Source organism: Choloepus didactylus, chromosome 24, assembly GCF_015220235.1.
Source record: "Choloepus didactylus isolate mChoDid1 chromosome 24, mChoDid1.pri, whole genome shotgun sequence".
NCBI classification, from domain to species: domain Eukaryota; kingdom Metazoa; phylum Chordata; class Mammalia; order Pilosa; family Megalonychidae; genus Choloepus; species Choloepus didactylus.
Window position 1 is genome coordinate 23889472 of NC_051330.1, and position 19843 is coordinate 23909314.

Genomic DNA, 19843 nt, shown 5'->3' on the forward strand with positions numbered 1-19843 from the left:
CAACCAGGGCCATTAAGGAAAGGTCCACAGGGCAGAGAGATCAGTTTTTCTTCGGGATTTGCCTATGAGCCTGAGGGCCTGAGCTCTGCCCTTCCCCTTTCTATGTTTACCAGAACTCCAAAAATCCTCCACTTTTATTTTGGAGTTTTTCGTGCTGTTTTTTTCTATGTCTGTCTCCTCTCTTCTGGGCTGGCTGCTCTCAGATTCTCTGGTGTCTGGTCTCAGTCTATCTATGGTTGGAGTTTGGATCAGTAAAATGAGTTTCCGATAAGGGCTGCCACTGCAGTTCTCCCTTCTCCTTCCCGGAGCTGACAGCCCCTCCTCCCACGGGACTGAGCCTGGCAGGGAGGGGCGCGGGTCCCCTGGCCGCAAAAACTTACAGATTTCGCTGATCTCAGCAGTTCCACGTTTTCATGAGTATTGTATGAAGTATGCCCAAAGTCAGATTGCTCTGTGGTGTCCAGTCCATGCAGTTCCTGGCTTTCTACCTACTTTCCTGGAGGAGTAACTAAAACGTACAGCTCACCAGTCTGCCATCTTGCCCCGCCTTTGTGCATTGTTCTTAAGTTTTACTGAGCATCCAAAATCTCCCAGTTTGATCAGTCCAGATGAGGTAAGGAAGATATTGGCACCTAACAAGAAACAGACAGTTGTTAAACAGACTCTGAAACATAAGGCGGGCATTTTCTTGGGTACATGGTAAGTTGAACCATTAGGAACTTTAATCATCACTTTACTAATACAAAGGTTTATGAAACTTTATGTACAAAATGTAATAATATAAAGATTTGTGAGCATTAAGATGTGCTCTTTAAGAATACAAAGCAAAGAATTTTAGCATCAGTGCAGATAGCTTTAACCACCAAATTCTGAACTGAAATATATGTATAAATTCTTACGTTAAAAACCTTCAGAGAGACTTAAAAGAAAATTACAAACAAAAGATGAATGCTTATGGTGGCATTCCTGAAAATTAGAATATACAGTTAGCAGCTTGTATAACAGGAAGCAACATGTAGACAAGAAGTGTCGCATGTGGCTGCTCTTCAGATTGTATTTGAGGCTATCACTGGATTTACCTAGACTGTGACTGTAAAGAATGTTCTGCAATTTTGTGATATTGCTATAAGCAATACACTTGCCTAACTTGTACTCTAGGAGACAATTAGGGTTACAAATCATCTCAGGGAAGCTATGCCTTTTAACATAGGCTACAAGATGTTATCACTGCAACTGGCCCACACACCTCTGGCAATGATGTGCCCTCTGGTACCTCCTTCAAAAAGCAATACGGACCCACTCAAGTTGGACACACAGTCATCAGATGAGCTGATATAGTGTCCCTGCAGCAGACTACATAGTGGCAATGTCATTACTCTGGAAGTATTATTTAGCTGCACATTCTTGCACATGCGGAATTACAAAGACTGTAATAAGGACACCAGAAAACTGACTTGATTCTGGGCTCTGAGGAATTCTCTTCATGGCCAGGTGATATGATATGAAGGTACCATTTTGTGACACTGATACAGAGCCTGAATATGGTGTTTGTGGCAAAATGGCTGGAAACAGGCAGAGAAGATTCTGAGGAAACCCAGAACAACCCCCAGAATGAGTCTATTCCCTGATCAAAGGACCCTAAAGAAGTTAGGCTAATTCTAGAGTAAATGTGTTTAGGCTGGCCTCAGACCTGTGACAGAACGGAACTCTTTGGTACACAGCTAATGAGACAAAGATGCCTTCCCGCTTCAGTGATCTCCAAGACTCCCCGACACAAGGTTCAGGGGCATGGAGTGGAGCGGCTAAGGCAAATGGCACAGTTACAGCAATGTGGCAGACGCATGGCTATTCTTGTGCCAGAAGGGAAATGCACTTGTAATCAACTGGCATGACCAAACTGAGTTTTAGCAGAACTCTAATTTGGAGGAGGTTGGTGTAAACAGACCCCATCCTTGACTTCAAAAACATGAGCTGCACATTATGACTTACACTGGCATTTCTGATTTACTGTCATTTTACATATATACCGAGTTCAGAATACATACACAAGGAAATGTTGCTTTGGTCAAGAATGTGTAGTAAGTAAGGGGGGGAGTTTTAGGTTGTATATTACTAAAAAATTTAAAAAACAAGAATGTATAATAAGTACACAGGGTATGACAAATCAGTCTGTAAAAATAGACAACTTTGTTTTTAGAAAAGAGACTTCTTTAAAAGCAGTGCTGACAAAGCTAAGTATGTGGGTGCCTTAAGGTCCTGCAACCTCATTAGGGGGCATTTACTTGGAGGATCTGAGAACAGGGACATGAATGGACATTTGCACACTGGTGTTTATGGAGAGAGTATACATGACTTGCAATGGGTGGAGGTGGCCTAAGGGTACATCAACCAAAGAACAGAATGGTGAACTCTTGTGTGTGCATACAATGGAATACTAAGCAACTGCAAGGAGTGAAGCTGTGAGAAAGCAACGAGGTGAATGGAAGCTGTAGTTGAGTGAACTACCTGAGAAACAAAGGCAAACACTATTATTTCTCACCAATATGGAGCAACTACAATGTGTAAACTAAGAACTGAACCTTAGAGCACAGCTTATCAATGGAACACTTATTTTAACAGTCCCTAGACTGTAAGCTCTTACAGCAGTCACATCTATTCCTAAATGGTAATGGCTATCTCCAGTTCTGAGATACTGATCCCTTTGTGTATAACCTGGATCGATCTCTGGAACTCTGGGTGTCTGTGTGAGACCTGAAACTCAGAGCTAGAACTCAGCAGATAATGAATGTCAGTATTAGCACATATAGCAACTGTTAAAAAGAGCTGAAAAAGAGTCCAGACTTCAACTAGAGACATGAATGAAGCAGATCTGGTTAAGACTGAGGCAAATCAGGCCAAAAGGTAAAAGACAATACTGACTGCATTTTAAAACTTCAAATTCCAAGTGAGACCAAGGAAAGAGATGTTTAGTTGGTACAAGAGATCTATATTTCCTAAACAATTTAATTCATACAGTTTGTTCAAATACCATAATAAACTTTTAATAGAAGTGAGACCTGGTAGGTTTGCATAGGTTAGTATGAAACAGAGACACATCCCAAACTAATTTCAACAGAGAATAAAAATATATGTGCAGGGGCCTCTGAGGAGCTGGGGGAAAATGCAGAGGTGCTGGGCTTCCTCACCTGGATTGTTGCTGATGTTCCCACAAACACTGAGGACTGACGGTTTGGTATGCCGAGCCCTCTATCATGGACTTGCCCTTATGAAGCTCGTTACTGCAAAGGAGAGGCTAAACCTTCTTATAATTGTGCCCAAGAGTCTCCCCGAGTGCCTCTTTGTTGCTCAGATGTGGCTCTCTCTCTCTAGCTAAGCCAACGTGGCAGGTGATCCCACTAACCTCCCCTCTATGAGGGATCTGACACCCAAGGGTATAAATCTCCCTGGCAATGCAGGACATGTCTCCCAGGGAGGAATCTGGACCCAAAATCATGGGATTGAGAACATCTTCTTGACCAAAAGAGAGATGCAAAATGAAATGAAATAAAGCTTCAGTGGCTGAGAGATTTCAAATGGAGTTGAGAGGTCACTCTAGTGGACATTCTGACACACTATACAGGTAACACTTTTTAGGTTTTAATGTATTGGAATAGCTAGAAGGAAATACCTGAAACTATCAAATTCCAACCCAGCAGCCTTGACTCTTGAAGACGATTATATAATAATGTAGATTATAAGGGGTGACAGTGTGATTGCAAAAACCTTGTGGATTGTACTCCCTTTATCCAGCGTATGGATAAATGAGTAGAAAAATGGGGACAAAAACTAAATGAAAAACAGGGTGGGATGGGGAGGATGATTTGGGTGTTCTTTTTTAGTTTTATTTTTTATTCTTATTCTGATTCTTTCTGGTGTAAGGAAAATGCTCAAAAAATAGATTGGGGTGATGAATGCACAACTATATGATGGTACTATGAACAACTGATTGTACACTTTGGATGACTGTATGGCGTATGTGAATATATCTCAATAAAATTGAATTTAAAAAAAGTAGTGCTAAACAGGCATGGCAGACTTGCCTACTCATGCTTGAAAGCATGGGTTCTACATTGCTTCTTATCACTGGACTCTTTACAGACTATTTAACGTAAAGATGTTCTTAGGTTCTACAGCTACAATGTGCAAGGAGGTGCCTGTGATGCGCTGGACGCCAGCTAGCAGCCTCTCTCTGGCCCACGGCGGCTCAGTGCGGGTGAGATTACCTTTAATGTCCCGATGCACTATGCCATGCTCGTGCAGAACATTGATGGCGATGGCGATCTGCTTGGAATACAGCCTAATAACATGCTCCTGAAGTCCCAGCCTCGACACCTCTTCCAGCGTGCCCTCATCACAGTACTCCATGAAGATATACATTTCTTCCTGTGGAAGGAATAAAATGCAACCCTGTGTTCACTGTTTTCCTTACATGTACATTAAGTGAAAAATCTGGAAAACCTCAGAGACCACGCCCCAAAGGAATCTTCTTTCTAATGGTCTACTCTACTTGTCAACCTGAATACTGAATTTTTCTTACAACAATGGTTTCTAACTCTTCTGCTTCTGCCTGCCTTCTCTGTCTGGAATTATACAGCTAGCTGGGAAAACAGCATCTCCTCCAACTCAAAGGTGATAAATTCGTGTAATTAAGTGTGGCTGTATAATCTCAGACAGGGACCAACAGGGATGTCCCTATGGACATATTATTAAGTACTGAAACACATCCTTTTCAAATATGAATTTATTTGTTAGGACATTAAAATATTAATATCCAACTTCCCCTGGAAGCTCATGTCTACCAAGATATCTAAGTTACAGTCTTTCCCTCAAACTGTTTATTTCTAAACACAAGGGGGAATATGAATTTGAGGTTTTAATTTTCTCTCGTTTCACACTGGTTCCTTAAATACATGTAAAAGAAAAACTGATATTATTTAACAGTGCACTTAACAGTGGTTCAGCAAAAAAGGGGGAAAAAAACACAAAGAAAACCCGGTAGGCAAGAAGTTGTGTGAGGGGCATTTTAGAAGAATCTTGATGGCAGGATAGGTTTCAGTGCTTTATAATGTTGGGTTAATGACTACGGTCTACAACTTACATTTTAGGAAGAACTCCTCTAGTTTCAGAGAGAAGGCAGAAATGATGTAACTCATGGAGATTTCCTGATAATTAGGCAAAGTTACTGTGCTCTGAAATGAGAAGACCTGTGATGTAGAACAGGACTCCATTTTGTACCCTTACTGATTCCTCACACAAAGCAGTGTGATTAAAGTCGGCTTACTCTATGAAGCTCCACACCAAAATACCGAACCAGATTGGGGTGTCTGATGCCTTCAAATATTTTCAATTCGTCTGCAGTTTCCTTGATGGTTTTATGGTCATTAGGCTGAAATCGAATCTGTAAAAGGAAATCTGTCGATTATTGGTGGTACTGACACACATTAGAAACACCAAAGCTTTAATAGCAAGGGTTGTAAAGCTGTCTCCCAATAGCTTCATCTTTCAGAGTCAGGGGACTGTGGTCATTGCTTCTGTGACTTGGCTTCCAGAATGTCTTTCTTCTGTTGTTCCAAGTGAATTATACATGCCTGCTTTTGAGTATCTGGTGAGATAATCACCAATGGAATTATTCTCAAAACTGCAAAACTGAATCATCAAAAACATTAACCATTCAGTATGCAACCACCGATGTTTAGGTTCTGCAAAGAGAAGATCAGGTTCTGCCCTTAAGGAGTTTACAATATCAAGCTGGAGAAGCTACAAAAGAAGTGGATGTAAGTGCCAGGTGGGCAAGACAAATAAATACCGCAGTGCTGGAAAGGGAGTGGCCGTCACGGGATGGTCAAGGGAGCAGCCCTGACAGTGAGGGTGTGGACACTGTGTGAACGTGTCCTTCACAAAGCCTCCCATCCTGCTAATGCTTAACACGTGCCCCACCCTCCACAGCCATCCTGGGTGCTTCCTTAGACAGCATGGGCAGTTGCTGTTTCTTGACTGTGGGCCTTTCAGATTTCCCCCATTCTTCCTCATTCCTACCTCCAGTCACTCATTTTCTGAAGCTTAACCCAAATGTTAACTTCTCCTCCAAAACTTCCCTCTGAGATGCCACTGTTAGCACCCTCTTCTGAGCCTTCATCGAATTTTATTTGTCTCCCTCTGTATGGCAGATTTCACACCTGTACTGTGCTAGAAATATTTGTGTTCCTGGTCTTATCACCCTCATTTGAATAGCAAACTCCTTTACTTTCCATGGCATATCTGTTTTAAACGCCATCTCAGTGGCCCTCTCTGTCTCCATGCCAAAAAGCAGGACTTTATGCCTAGACAACTCACTATGGATAGAACTTAAGCAAGCTCAAGGCACTACCTTTACCAAATTTCTATCGCACAAAAGTTTAAAACAAAAAGGCCCACCTTAACATATAAACTCAATGGGAGAGCCCGATTACTTACCTCCTTCATAGCCATTAATTCACCAGTGTCGACACTGATACAAGTATAGACCTTCCCATACTGCCCTTCCCCTGTGAACAATAACAGAACATGCAGCTCTTATATTCACCTAAGGTGGATTATTTTTTTTTAATTTGAACCTATAATAATATTATCATAATTCTGAATGTATATTTATCTATAATTATGCTTACTATAGTCTGCTATTGCAAGACCCAAAATATTTCTGAATGTTACCTAACAACTGAAGTCTTAGGCAAGCCCTTCGTATCTTATCTGTAAATATCTTTAAATAGAAAAGGCATGAATATGAGCAGTAAGCAGCTGCGGTGGACACTTCCGAGTCCTTATGATCCTCAAGGAGGTGTGGGCTAGGGAAGGTGGGGATTAGTGGGGCAGGGGTGGAACAGGGAGTGTCCAAAGGTAAGCCTGGCAACTGTTTCACTGCATATACCTCACTGCTGCTTGTCTGGAGTGCGTGGGAATGGTTATTTCACTTACACACCTTTTGGTACATTAAAGTAAGGGGATATATGGGTAAACGAGATCAATGTTAATAATTAAAGCAATTTATAGAGTAAATGATTGAGTTCAGTGTTTTTCTGCCCTTACTGATGCAGCTAACCTTAAAGTTTCCTGAAGTTCACAGGGTCCAAATTATAGCCCTGTTTGCCTATTCAGACTATATGCTTGACAAACAAGTGCATTTATACAGGGAAAGGATCTGAAGGATCAGGCCTCTTCCCTTACACAATCTATAACTAGTTATTTTACAAGAAGCAATCTCACCTGGAAATTAATTAATTACATACTGTTTTAGAAAATAAGGTTTTGTTGTCCCTTTTGTATCAGTCTCTCTTTAAATAACGTTCTTGTGGAAACAGGATAAAAAGAACAGACTAGAACGAACAGGTAAAATTTCTGAGGTTCTGCACTGGTACATTTTGGAGTATCAAAATTATTCGACTTGATGAACTACTGAAAAATCTTTCTAAAATCTCATTTTTTAATGCTCTTAAGACATTTTACAAATTAAATAAAAAACCCAAAGTCCTCTGCAAATGATTTAATGTACATTTGCCTTTAAGAAAAAAAACCAAATATATAAGATTCAGCCTCAAGAAGTATAGTAATGTATTACTATTTCTAACAGAGAAAATCTTTCCTTCAAGTTTCCTAATTCCTCAACAATTTTGTTTCCTCGCTGCCATTTGAAGGTCACCTTCCTCAAGCCAACATGCATAACGTTATCATAGGATTTAGGGGTGTCACAAACTTGACCTATGATATTCTTTCTCCTCATTTCTCGATATCTCTTTTCTTCAAACAATCGAACTGACTTCTGAACAGCTTCTATGGGTCCTTGTTTGCATGCCGTGTCTGCAGAAAGAACCACACAATCATTAGTCCCAGCCCACCACTATCAAGTCAATTTCCAGTAAATAACAGTGCAAGCAGAGCAATATACACTAGCAATCCACCACAGCAAGGCTTATCATTACCTTTTCAGATACACAGCAGGTGAATGAAAGTCCATCAAAATCTAGTAACCGCCGAGTAGTCCATCTACTACAGAATACATACATAAAACTATCAACTGACCATGCAAAAAATGGTTTCCTCTCCCAAGGTTGTTGGTGAGATTACTGCAGAACTTCCTACCTGCCTGCCTCTAGTTTCTCCCAACTCCAACCCATTCTCTTTTCTGCCAGAATTATCTTACTAAAGCAAAACCTGATTATGTCCCTTTCCTACATATATTTGTTCCATGGTTATCCATCCTATTAACTAAAAATCCAAACCCTTTCATGTGGGATTCAAGGCCTTCATGATTTGGACCTTGATTTGGTTTATCTGTTCTAGTTTACTTTAAAAACAAAACAAAAACAAAACCATTCCCTTCTTTGCTCCTACCACAGGCCATATACTAGCTAAACTGAAAAGACTCTTATGGAGTATGCCAAACCTCTTCTCACTTCTGTGCCTCTGTTCACATTTGTCTGTCGGCTAAAATGTCTTTCTCACTACAATACCTGGTGAGTGAATCTTACTTATCACGGCTCAGCTGAAAGCCACCTCTCTTCTTGGAAGCTGTCTCTGATGGGAAAGGAATAAACTTTTTTCTTCCCTGGGAAGAGGAGAGAAAGGGCTCGAGAACTAGAGTGTCTGGGATAACCTTCTGGCTTCACCATTTTCCAGGTGTTTTACAATGGGCAAGATAACTTTTCTCACATCAAATTCTTAATCTGTGAAATCAAGGGAATTATACCTGATTCATAGAGCTATTGGTAGATTTAATGGAGTAATGTATGTCAAAAGCATTTAGCCCAATGCCTGGCACACAAGAATGCTCAATAAATTTTAGCTATTATTATTATTATTATTAATTTTCCCATCAGCCTTTATACCCTTATTTCTCCAACTTTTTTTTTTATCGTGATCTACAGTAAGAAACACCTTTTACACACATAGATATCTAAAAAAAAACTTTCATGAAACAAGATTTACCATTACTACATGGAATTCTGATTCCATTCTATTCTTCTTTTAATGCTGATCACAGTAAAACAATTTTAAAACCCACTATAAGTCACAATCCATAAACTTCAAAATACTGCTTTATACACCTCTCTATTACAGCACTTAACATACTATTATCCTCACTAGTTAGCTAAGAGCCTGAATTTTCTGGCAGAGATGCTTGAGGACTGGAAAGATTTAAGATGAGAAATACCCAAAGATTTCTAATGTTCTAATAACAGTTTCTTAATACAATCATTTCTTAAAAACACTAAGATTTGTTCATTTCCTTTACTGTAATATACAGCAAGTCCACCTAACGTTGGACAAGATTTAACAGCTGTGTGGCCAAGAACTCTACTGTCCACTATTTCTGGGAAAGGCTTAGTTTGGGTTTTATTGTTTTTTACAGTAAGAATTTCTCAAGATTTCTCAGTCTTCAACATGTCCATGTGAATTGTAACTCTCCCAAGAAAAATGTAGTTCCAAGTGGTTCCCAAATTTTCCTGACCACAAAGTGTTTGCTTTGAAAAGCATCATAAAGACCTAGTATCCCTGGAAACTACTTGTTACATGTGAGCCACTGAAGAGATCATTTTCCCTGTTACCCAGGCTCAATCTAGGAAATCTTCATGCCAAACCAGTCCTGATAATTGTTATGTCAAAAACTGCTTATTGTCTCCATTCTCATTTTACACTGCATCACTGCAATGTTAATCTAACTGATCTCTCTATTTCCAGTCACTTCCTCCCCAGTTCAGGGCACCAGGTTAACCTACTTCTCAATGCCCTACTTTTCCTCACCAGTCCACTTCCCACGCACACCAGATGTTCAAAAGCCTTGAGAACTGCCTGAAGGTAAAGCCTGATCAACTAGCCTATCAGTGAAGATTATCCACAATCTGATCTCACTTTACCCCAAGATTTTATGTCAATCTACCTCTATACCATCCAGACCAGTCAAGCTGATCTATTTCTTAGCCACTCCAGAGGTTTTTCTAATGCTATACTTTCTCCTCTTGGCTTGATGCAGACGCGTCCTTCCGGCAAAGGCCCCCTCAAGCCCCATCCCCCACGAAATCATTCCTCCCTGCTCTAAGGCCTGAGTGAATACACAGTCCTCTGATCAGCTGCACAGATTTCAGAGGGGTGTTGTCGTGGGAACAGGACTGGCCTTGGACAGAAGTGCATTCTAGTCCCAGCTGTATCATTTACTATCTTGGCCAAACTACTTAACCTCTCTGAAACTGTTTTATCAGTTATTAACAGAGAACAAGATCCATTCTGCCTACTGCACAATACTGTTGTAACAAAGAAAATGTGAAAGCATTCTGCAGATCGTAAGTGCTAGATTAGTGATTTTTCTGCTATTCTTTTGATGAATTTATTGATCACCTACTTTCCTACTGTTTGAAAAATATAGCTACTATCTTACCCTCACTTTACAGAAGAAGAAACTGAGGCTCAGAGATGTTAGGTAACTTACATAAGATCACAGCTAATAAAAGTCTGATTTATTATATGTGTAATTTTATATCTACTTTGTGCCAGGCGCTATGCAAGTTGCTATATTTTATGGAGTCATATATATAGTTCTATCATGATGCCAAAAGGGGCTCCCTCGGGAGGCAGGAGAAACTGGATGGTTGCGCTGCAGGTTCCTTAACTCCTGCTTTCAGCAGAGGAGCTCTGCTTCTATCAGTTTTATATCTAGATGCTCCTTAGGTTATAAACTTGCCAGCTATAGATTTTCATACCTCTGAGCCCAGCTCCATGCCAGAGAAAAGTGTTATTAATTACACCAGTCATGGCAGCCGTTGTTTATATGTTGTCACTTTGGACTAAATTACCCTGCAAGTAAATAATGGCACTTATGAATGCCTTCAAATATTTTGATATGGAAAAAAAGAAACAGAGTTCCTCTATTTAAAAATAAAAGTTTAAAAGCCACTGCATTAAACAAATGTAAGCATAAGGTCATATGCTGTCATTTGTAATAATTAGTGTTTTATGTGACAAAGTATTTTCTTCCTAAACACAAACTATATGGCAGGAGCCATTTCTCATATCTCTAGTGCTTTTCAAGGTCTGGCATTTCACATGTGGAAAAAAAATGACAGTGATGCTTCATATATAGAGAGATTTATAGATAGATAGATAGATAGACAGACAGACAGACACATTACATGATGAATTGTGTCAGAGGTATAAAAGAGATCACTGAATATTAATGTAGAAGGTCTAATAAGTTCAGAAGCCAAAGCATATTTCAGCTGAAACTCGTCCTCCTTGTGCATAAATATTTTTAAGTTCCACATTCCTTCTCTTACCCTTAGTCTGGCTGATAAGCGTCCGAAGCTCCCAACTTCTTCGTGTTGATCCACTTGAATCACCTTTTGGATATGCTGGTTCTGCAGGAAGTATTTTTTCACACAAATTAAGCCTTATGTAACAAATTACTTTATTGAGAGAAACATCAAAATGGTGGATGGCAATGGTTGGTTACCATTTACTTGTCTTTTCTGGTGATTAATGTCTGAAGAGTCTGGTGTGGGTATGAGAACTCGTCTCAAAAATCAATTCTAGAAAACTGCACCAAACTAAGAACTTCTCAATTGTGCTAAAGGATTTTAATGACATTAAATTTTCCACAAGTAACATACAAGAGAACACTGAGTGACATGGACTCCTTAGGGACCCCATTCAAGTCCCAGCACTGTTGTAACATGAGTGACTACATGGGTCCTAAGCCAAGACGCCCTAGGTCTGCATCATGATAAAACTTCAGCATATCATAAACAAATGGTGTCACTATTGTATTTTTATAGTGAGTACGAGTATTCAGTAATCAAAATATCAGGAGTAATTTTTTTTCAAGCAACAAAAGTAGACCCAGAAAATACACACACAGTTAAAAAGGCATCTATATATATAGAAACCAATGTGTTCAGCAATAAATCTGCTCATAAGGCTTCTATCACTTTCTTACTGTTACTCCTTGTAAGAGACACTAACAATAAAAACTGATGGGCTGAGACAAATGATCAGGCTGGACAAGAATGCAGTTGACACTTTAGACACTCACCGTCTCGCTCTTCCGTAGGACTTGAGTGACGACTCAGGGACCTAAACTGCAATTCGGTAGCTATGGAAGCCAATCGATCATTTTCAGGGACGCTGGAACCCCTGTTTTGTATTTTTAAAAATTGAGCTATCAATTCAATGGAACTGAAAATGAAAGAGATTTCATATTTCAATCTTATTTTCCTACGAGATTCCTCAAGAATGGTCATTCTCAATGATGGGGTTGGGGGTGTGTGTGAGATTTTGCTGCCAGACAATATTTGACAATGCCTGGAAACATTTCTAATGTCATGATTGGAAGAGGAGCATGCTACTGGCATCTAGTGGGTAGAGGCCAGGGATATTGGTAAAGATCCTACAATGCACAGGACAGTCCCCACAACAAGAATTATTTGACCAAAATGAATGGTGCTGCTACTGAGAAACCCTCCTCTAGAGGCTGAAGGACAGTTAAATTTTTATCCCTCCACAGCTGACACATGAGAACCAGAACATCTGACTGCATAATGCATTGCTTTATATTAAGAACAATAAAAACAAAATCATATTTACATAAATGATACTGACAGGAGTAGAAATCTCCATAATTTTCCCATGACAGATAAAAATTAATTAGCCAAATCTGACTAATGCTTAAAATTACCATCAAATTATGCTTGTGTACTTAATTCTACTTAAAGTACTAAAATCATTATATGATTCAGAAGATTTCACATCTCTCAATAAGAAAACGGAAGTACATACCTAAAAACTTCTCAAACAGCAGCCAAGCAAAAGTGCAAAAGAGCAGGAAGCTTAATATATTATAGAACAATGTTAATTAGCTGCTTTCCAGAATAAAGTTAAATGTTCAGCATCCCAGAATGAACCAGTAAAGAGAAAAACCCAGTAATAAATAAGGGAAGTATTAATGTTTTAATTAAAATAATCAAAGAAACCAAAAGAAGTATGAAATTACTTTAAGTTATTTAGTGTGTACTTTAAAAATGAATGATAAAATGAAGTATGGTAGCATTTATGCTCTTATTTACTGTATACTGAATAGGTTTAAGGCAATAAAAAGTTGCCTTAACAAAGTTCACAAAGTATCAAGTATGCAATGATTTTTTTTTTTTTTTTTTAATTTCCTAAACCCTCATATCTAGCATAATACTTGTTAGGTCTTAAGACAGGAGAATTCTTCTACCGCTGAATAGTTCATCAAAACACCTTGGACTATTTCATGGAAAAATCACAGATGTCAAAGTGAAGAAATACATTCCATCATTAAGCAGGGCCAAAGACTGTGGGACTGTGGGAAAGTCCCTTACCCCTCTATTTTCCTGATTTCCCACAGGCAGTATTAGTCAATTCCACCTCCTTCAGAAATTTTTGCAAAGGTAAAAGCAAGAAAATATACTCAAATGTTTTAGAAAATACTTAAGTGAAGTGGTATGTTGGTAATGCTCAACAATGAGAAAGGGGAGGAGGTTTGGAGAGTTTGCCAGTTTCTATGGTGTAACAACTGGCTTGCAAAATTCCTGAAAAATTAACAATCAGCTCTTGCAAGCCAGTAAAAGCCAGATCCAGCCAGCACACCATGGCAAAAGTGTTTTAAAACCAATGGTAAGATAATTTAAGCCCAGAATAAATAATTATTAAGTCAAATCAAGTCAAAGAAATATATTTCTCAAATATTTGGGGGCAGAATAAAATCTAGTTTTGGTTAATGTACTTTAAGACAGGAAAGGGTTTCACACAGTATTGGTGGAGCATGCATGTTCACATTTGAAGGCTTTATTCTATGTGTTTCCTCATAGCACATTTACAAACCCAGGACTGTACATGAGACTCAGGTTTGTGGGTATGGATAGTACACTTCAAGACTAGAGAACCTAAATGCAAGGCGTGCATATTCACAAAGGACTCACAAGGCCCATTACACATATTCCCTATACATTTGCCGAGGCATGAAGTTAAATCAGTCGTGCAAGGCTAGAGAGTCAGAGTAAGTCTAACAACCACCCACCATTTACATCTTATTGTGGCTTTGCTGTTCTCTAACTGCCACTGCATACCCACTGTCATAAAGTAAAGAAAACTTTATTCCTTTGTAAAAAAAAAATAAAAAAGGCCTTCAAGAGAGCATTCTATGCCAGTATTAAAATTTCTAAATATCAAGGATCTTTCTAGAGTATACAAAAACTTTAGGCAAAAATATTTATAAAATGCCATTCATCCAGAAAAACTGCTATGCAATTCATAAAACGAAATGCACAAAAAAGCCAACTTCAGGCATTTAACTTACGCTAACAGATATTTAGCACACTGCCAACTTAGAATGCCTTAAGCCACTCTTCATGGGCCTTTAACAACTGTGACATTACTGTCCATTTTCTAGTTCTGGAGCAATCTTGTGCAAACTTAGAAGGTGCAGATGTGGGAACCAGGTACGACAGATCTAGCTAAGTGTTCTTCTCAACAACGACTGCATTTTCGGGCACATCACTTCCCTTGACTCTGTACTGCTGTTTATTAGAAAAGCATATTGGAAATATGTGCCGCGGAATGATCTAAATATAAAAGAGGAGTAAATGGGAACTTGTTCAAAGTTAACATCTAATTTTTTAGTTAACTGCCTTGGCTGTAAAATACACTGACGTGTTTTTAGGTTGTAGGCATTTATCATAATTTTAATGAATCAAAAGACTGGAAATGTTTCTAGAAATTTTGGACTGTTACAAAGCAAGTGTGCAAACATTTTAGTCTATTTTAAATTCTAAAGCCATATGCTATCTTTCTGCCATCATTGTACTATTATGAAGTTTACAAAGAGGTGAATACAGAGTACTGTGTTTCTTCATAATCACATCTTTTTTGATCAGGTCACCCCCACCCAAATAGCTTGACTCTATCACCTGCCTTACTGGCAGGATACAGAGAATACTGACAGTGTCTCTTCTATTAAGATACCAGGATAGTACTGAAGAGCAACCAATAGTCCTTTCTCCACTGAGTATATGAGAATATGATGAAATCCTCTGACAAAAAAATAGCTACCATGGGAAAAATTGCAAGACCCTCCTTGCTATCTACCCAGAAGAATGAAAATTTGCTGAATTTTTTCAAATGTCTGAAATCTCTCCTGGTAAGGACCTATCCTCCCCGTGAGATAAAATCCACAAACTCATCCTTCCAATTTTGTAAACTACTTCTATTCAACCATTATTTAAAATTAGGAAATTTGGTTAGAAAACTGATCCCCCTTTAAAAAAAAAAAAATCATCACCTAAATTATTAACTAAAAGCCATCTTGAACTACCTTGTGCCTCAACAGGAAAGGCATCGCTGGCCAAAATCATCAGGTGCCCTTTTCTACTGTGGAACAGGCTCTTCCCTCTGATTTTCTCTCCAAAAAGTTATTATTGGCAGAAGTTCGGGTCATTTTTGGTTAACGTTAGCTCCGAGGAAATACTAAAATCAGGCACATGATCTACTCGTGCTGGTAGGTGCTAGAGCCACATGACTGTAGCAGCCCATGGAAGGCCCCTAAGCATCACTCACATGCCGTGGAAAAGAAGCCAAGTCATATTCAGTGACACGTCCTAAGGCTCGGTTCACTGCAAGTGTGCATGCGGGAGGGCGAGTAGACGTGACACTGGGGTGAAACTACCTGGCATCGTGGGCACTGCTGGTGGGCTTGGGTGGTGCCGAGTCGCTGCCAGAGGGGCCGGGGCGGCCGGCAGCAGTGGCAGCGGCAGCAGCAGCGGGGCTGCCGTGGCTCCGTGCATCCGAAGGCACACTCCGAGTGCTAAGACGAGAAGAAAAGCTTCAGGAACACAGGTGAGAAATGGGGATGGAGAATCAAATCGCTTTTGATGAAAAATAGAAGAGGGCAATGAAGTGGAAAAAAATTAAATATAAAATGTACAACTCTTCTTTGATTGAAGTTCAGGTGTAGGTTTGAAAAAGAAAAAAAAATAACTTCAAAGCTTTGAAAAAATAATTGTGGTCCTTTCCTAGAAAATACTCTCAAATAAAAATAACTTTTAAAATAGGGGGAGAGAAGATGCTCACTACCTCAAGATGCAGAAATGCCACCACATTCAACATAATTATTTTGAAAATTCTAGTTTCTAAACTCACTTTGGTATTCAAATTGCTTCTTAATTACATACACACATGAAACTCAAGGCTGGGAAGAGCATTCCAGTTTTTCTCCCCTTTTAAACTGATATTCATTACTGCTTTTCAAATGTTTACTATGTTATGCAGACTCAAATTTGTTTTCCTAAGGTAATTTTTCATAGAAAGAAAAAGAAAGAATCACCACAAAGCTGGAAAGCATTTAGTAGCTTGAGGATATAATAAGCTGCAAAATGAAGTTATCCTGGAAGGTGCATGTCTGTTTTAAATTTGCACACCCTTTCCTCTTGCAACTGAGGTTCTACAGCATGTCTTCAAGATAACACGAGTCAGAGCTTAACAAGTGTGTGAATAAGAACACAGAAAAAAATACTTAGTTAGCAGAAGCAAGTGCCCAGTAGCTTTTAGAGTATCAGCATGCACAATGGAGAAGAATCCATAAAGCAAATCACTTAGGTAAGCACCAAATACCTGAATCCCTCTGGAGTTGGGATAATTAGATGCGGGTTAGGAGGGTCACTATGGCATCGAGGCACCTTCACAGGACGGGGGCTGTTCCGATGAATAGCTACCAGTGGAAATGGCAACAAATGCAAACTTGTTAGAGTGATCAACAGAAAACTGTCAAGCCAGACAATTAAATGTAAATGAAATGCTACTTAATTTTGCCAGTGACCAAAATAAATCCATTTATATAAGTAAAAATGCATATTACATATACAAATATTATGAAAAACAGATCAGTTTTTACAAGTTAATAAAGTTAAATTAAGCATTCAAACATTTCTCCATCAAAAATAACCTTTTAAATTCCTGGATTAAAGCATGCATAATGAATGCTAAACAAATGATTAAAACCATTTTAGCCATAAATTAAAATGTGACTTATCTGGCATCATAAAAAAGAGCTCTCACTTTAAAAAATTTCAGTGGTGACACTTCAACAGGTACTGAGGTGAGAGGAGAGTTACTATCACTTTTCTGAGAACATTGAGTTTCACTTAATTCTTTTAAGTCAAATTAGGTGGATGGAGCATAGTTTTAACTTAGTTACTCCTTTTTCAGAGCATGTTTTCTCTCTCTTTCTTTTAAATATTGTGGTAGAAAGTAAATATGGTACTAGACAAAATTTTAAATGGAAGTTAAAAAATTCTAAGAGATCTTACTCGTTACAAAACTCTTCACAATTTCACTTTCCCAATAACTAAGTGTAAATAGTAATGAACATGCATTATAGTTTGTCTGTTTCTCCCTAACATGTTTTTCTTACTGGTACTTTTAACTTTCAGTTTACCCTTAGTTTCTTCTTTTTAAAGTCATATTTTCTCTTCTCTCCTATAATACTCTTTTAGTCGACATATATTTTATCTTAAATAGAAATACTTTTTTTTTGTTTGTTTGCTTGCCTTTAATAACATCTCACAGGAGACAGAAATAACCAAAAATTGAGAGAGGGCAAGGAAGACCTTTCAAAACAAACTCAGAAGACATCTATCGAGCAATTATTAACAAAAACTTCAGGCAATTTTTATCCCTTGTTCGTTATTGCAACCATTACGATGTTAAGTGGAAAAAATCCAATACTAACAAAGATAGGAAGAAAGGAAGAACAAAAATGATATGGTGAAAATGATAATGTCTTTAATTCAACAAAGATACCAGGAACTACTGAGTGAAAAATTACTAAACAATCTTCCCATGAAGAAACAAAATAGACATTCCATTTTAAAGAAAAAGCACAAAATATACAAGTTGAATATTGTTTCATGCATGAAACAGTGAAATAAAACATTTTTTTAATGAGTAGTTAATGTTGCAGAACTGTGGTACTTCACTGGAAAGAAAATCAGATGGCCAAAAACACAAACTGCTAGCAGTGAACATTTATTACAGAGATGTTTTTCATGGCAAAAACAAACAAAACAAATGTTCTTCAGGAAACGGTAGAAAGAATTATGCCCATAATTGACACAATGTAGTCACAAAAAAGAAAAATTTAGATCTATACCTAATGGCATGGAGGAATTTCCATAATCGCCATATGAGAAAAGCAAGAGAATTATATCCATTATGATACAATTTTTTATACAGCAAACAATGGCAGGAGAACAAACAGCCCTGAAAATGCTTGTGAGCACAGAAAAAGACAGAGATGAATGCTCTTGTGTGATTCTATGAGCACACAGAAAGGGTAGACACTTACTGACTAGGCTGTGTTCATTATTAAAGTGGGCAGAGTGGAACGGGGGCAGAAAACCAACAAGTGATGTGCTCTTGCTTTTCTTCTAAGAAAAGACTCCCAAAGCAAATGACACCTGCCATTTGTAGAACACTACAGTTTACAAACGTTATTGCCTCATATAATCCTCATTAGCATCCAATTAGAAAAGGAGGTTCAAGATCAAAGACATTCAATGACCACCTCTAGGTCACTCAAGCATCAAGCAATCTGCCTTTGAGTTCAGTGCCATTTCCACATCCCATAGCGGCTGAGAGGATAAACGGCAGCCAAAGATGACAGCGCTATTAATTAAACAGTAGTATGGAGAAACAGGCATATTGAAACATCAGCTGAGTAAGAGTATTTTTTTCTGCACTGACAATTTTGCTATATGTACATTTTCTACATTTTTCTACAATGAAAACGATTACTTACGTAATAAAACATTTTAAGGAAGTGATTTTTACTGAATTATTGATTAAATATTCTTAAAGAAATATTTTAGGAGACCAGAAAATCATATAATATGATTAAGAAAAAATTGATAAGAATATGGTATGTTTTATATAAAATGTTGAAATAATTCTGCAAATAAGTTTCATTTTTATAAGAGCCATGAGCCAAAAAAACAGGTATAAACTGAGGGAATTTTAAAAATACACCAATGATTAAAACCTGGCCCACTAAGTTTTCTGCAGCTAGTGAACACACTTTAAGAAATATAGTTGGCTCTCAATAAACTCCATTTTATTTTATATTTTGTTTCATATAATAATTTATGAATTATTCTATTTTGTATAATTTAAATTGCATGTAACATTTCTAATTTTTCATTTTTGGTGTTTTATTATATAAAAATATAGCTTTGTTTTATCTACAGACTGTCTCACACCAATGGGAAAAATACTTACCTGGGTTTAGAAACTTTTCCTGATACTCATTTTGTTTTTAAAGCTTTGAGATACATATTGAAAGCTATAATTAGTGATACGTATTGTAGAAGGACTTAATTTGATTTTTTAAAAGTAAAATCAAATGGCAATGGAGAAATGGGTACTGAGGAAGGCTGAGGAGAAAAACCAAAGCATCTCTCCCTTTAAAAGACAAGGAAGGAGGGGCAGAACAATTAGATTCCTCCAGTGGCAGCAGGAGAGGCTCTTGCTCCTTGATGGACTACTACCTCTTCAAGTCTTTCCTCCCCATAAAAAAAAGATTTCAATGGAGAGAACAGAATGGCAGTGCTGGTGTGCAAAAAAGAAACCAAACTTGAAATTTGACACTGCTAGCTAACATGAAGTACTTTGTGCTGGCATTTTAATCTTCCTACTGGATTTAGAAAGATTACTGTGGAATTCTCTATATACATACCTCATTTCTGTAACTTTCATTGCCATGTGCCTG

At 38.1% G+C, this 19843-nt stretch overlaps 1 protein-coding gene across 1 annotated transcript in view; it reads right to left on the reverse strand.

The window, feature by feature from the left end:
- LOC119519960 (mitogen-activated protein kinase kinase kinase 4-like) overlaps positions 1–19843 on the reverse strand; it is a 73417-nt gene that overhangs the window by 10771 nt on the left and 42803 nt on the right. The window contains exons 13-21 of the mRNA XM_037817678.1: positions 16693–16789; positions 15749–15886; positions 12098–12198; positions 11343–11423; positions 7681–7872; positions 6493–6563; positions 5321–5437; positions 4263–4422; positions 543–632 (exon numbers count right to left, since the gene is read on the reverse strand). Coding sequence (XP_037673606.1) covers positions 543–632; positions 4263–4422; positions 5321–5437; positions 6493–6563; positions 7681–7872; positions 11343–11423; positions 12098–12198; positions 15749–15886; positions 16693–16789 — 1047 coding nt within the window. The remainder of the gene's footprint in view (positions 1–542; positions 633–4262; positions 4423–5320; positions 5438–6492; positions 6564–7680; positions 7873–11342; positions 11424–12097; positions 12199–15748; positions 15887–16692; positions 16790–19843) is intronic.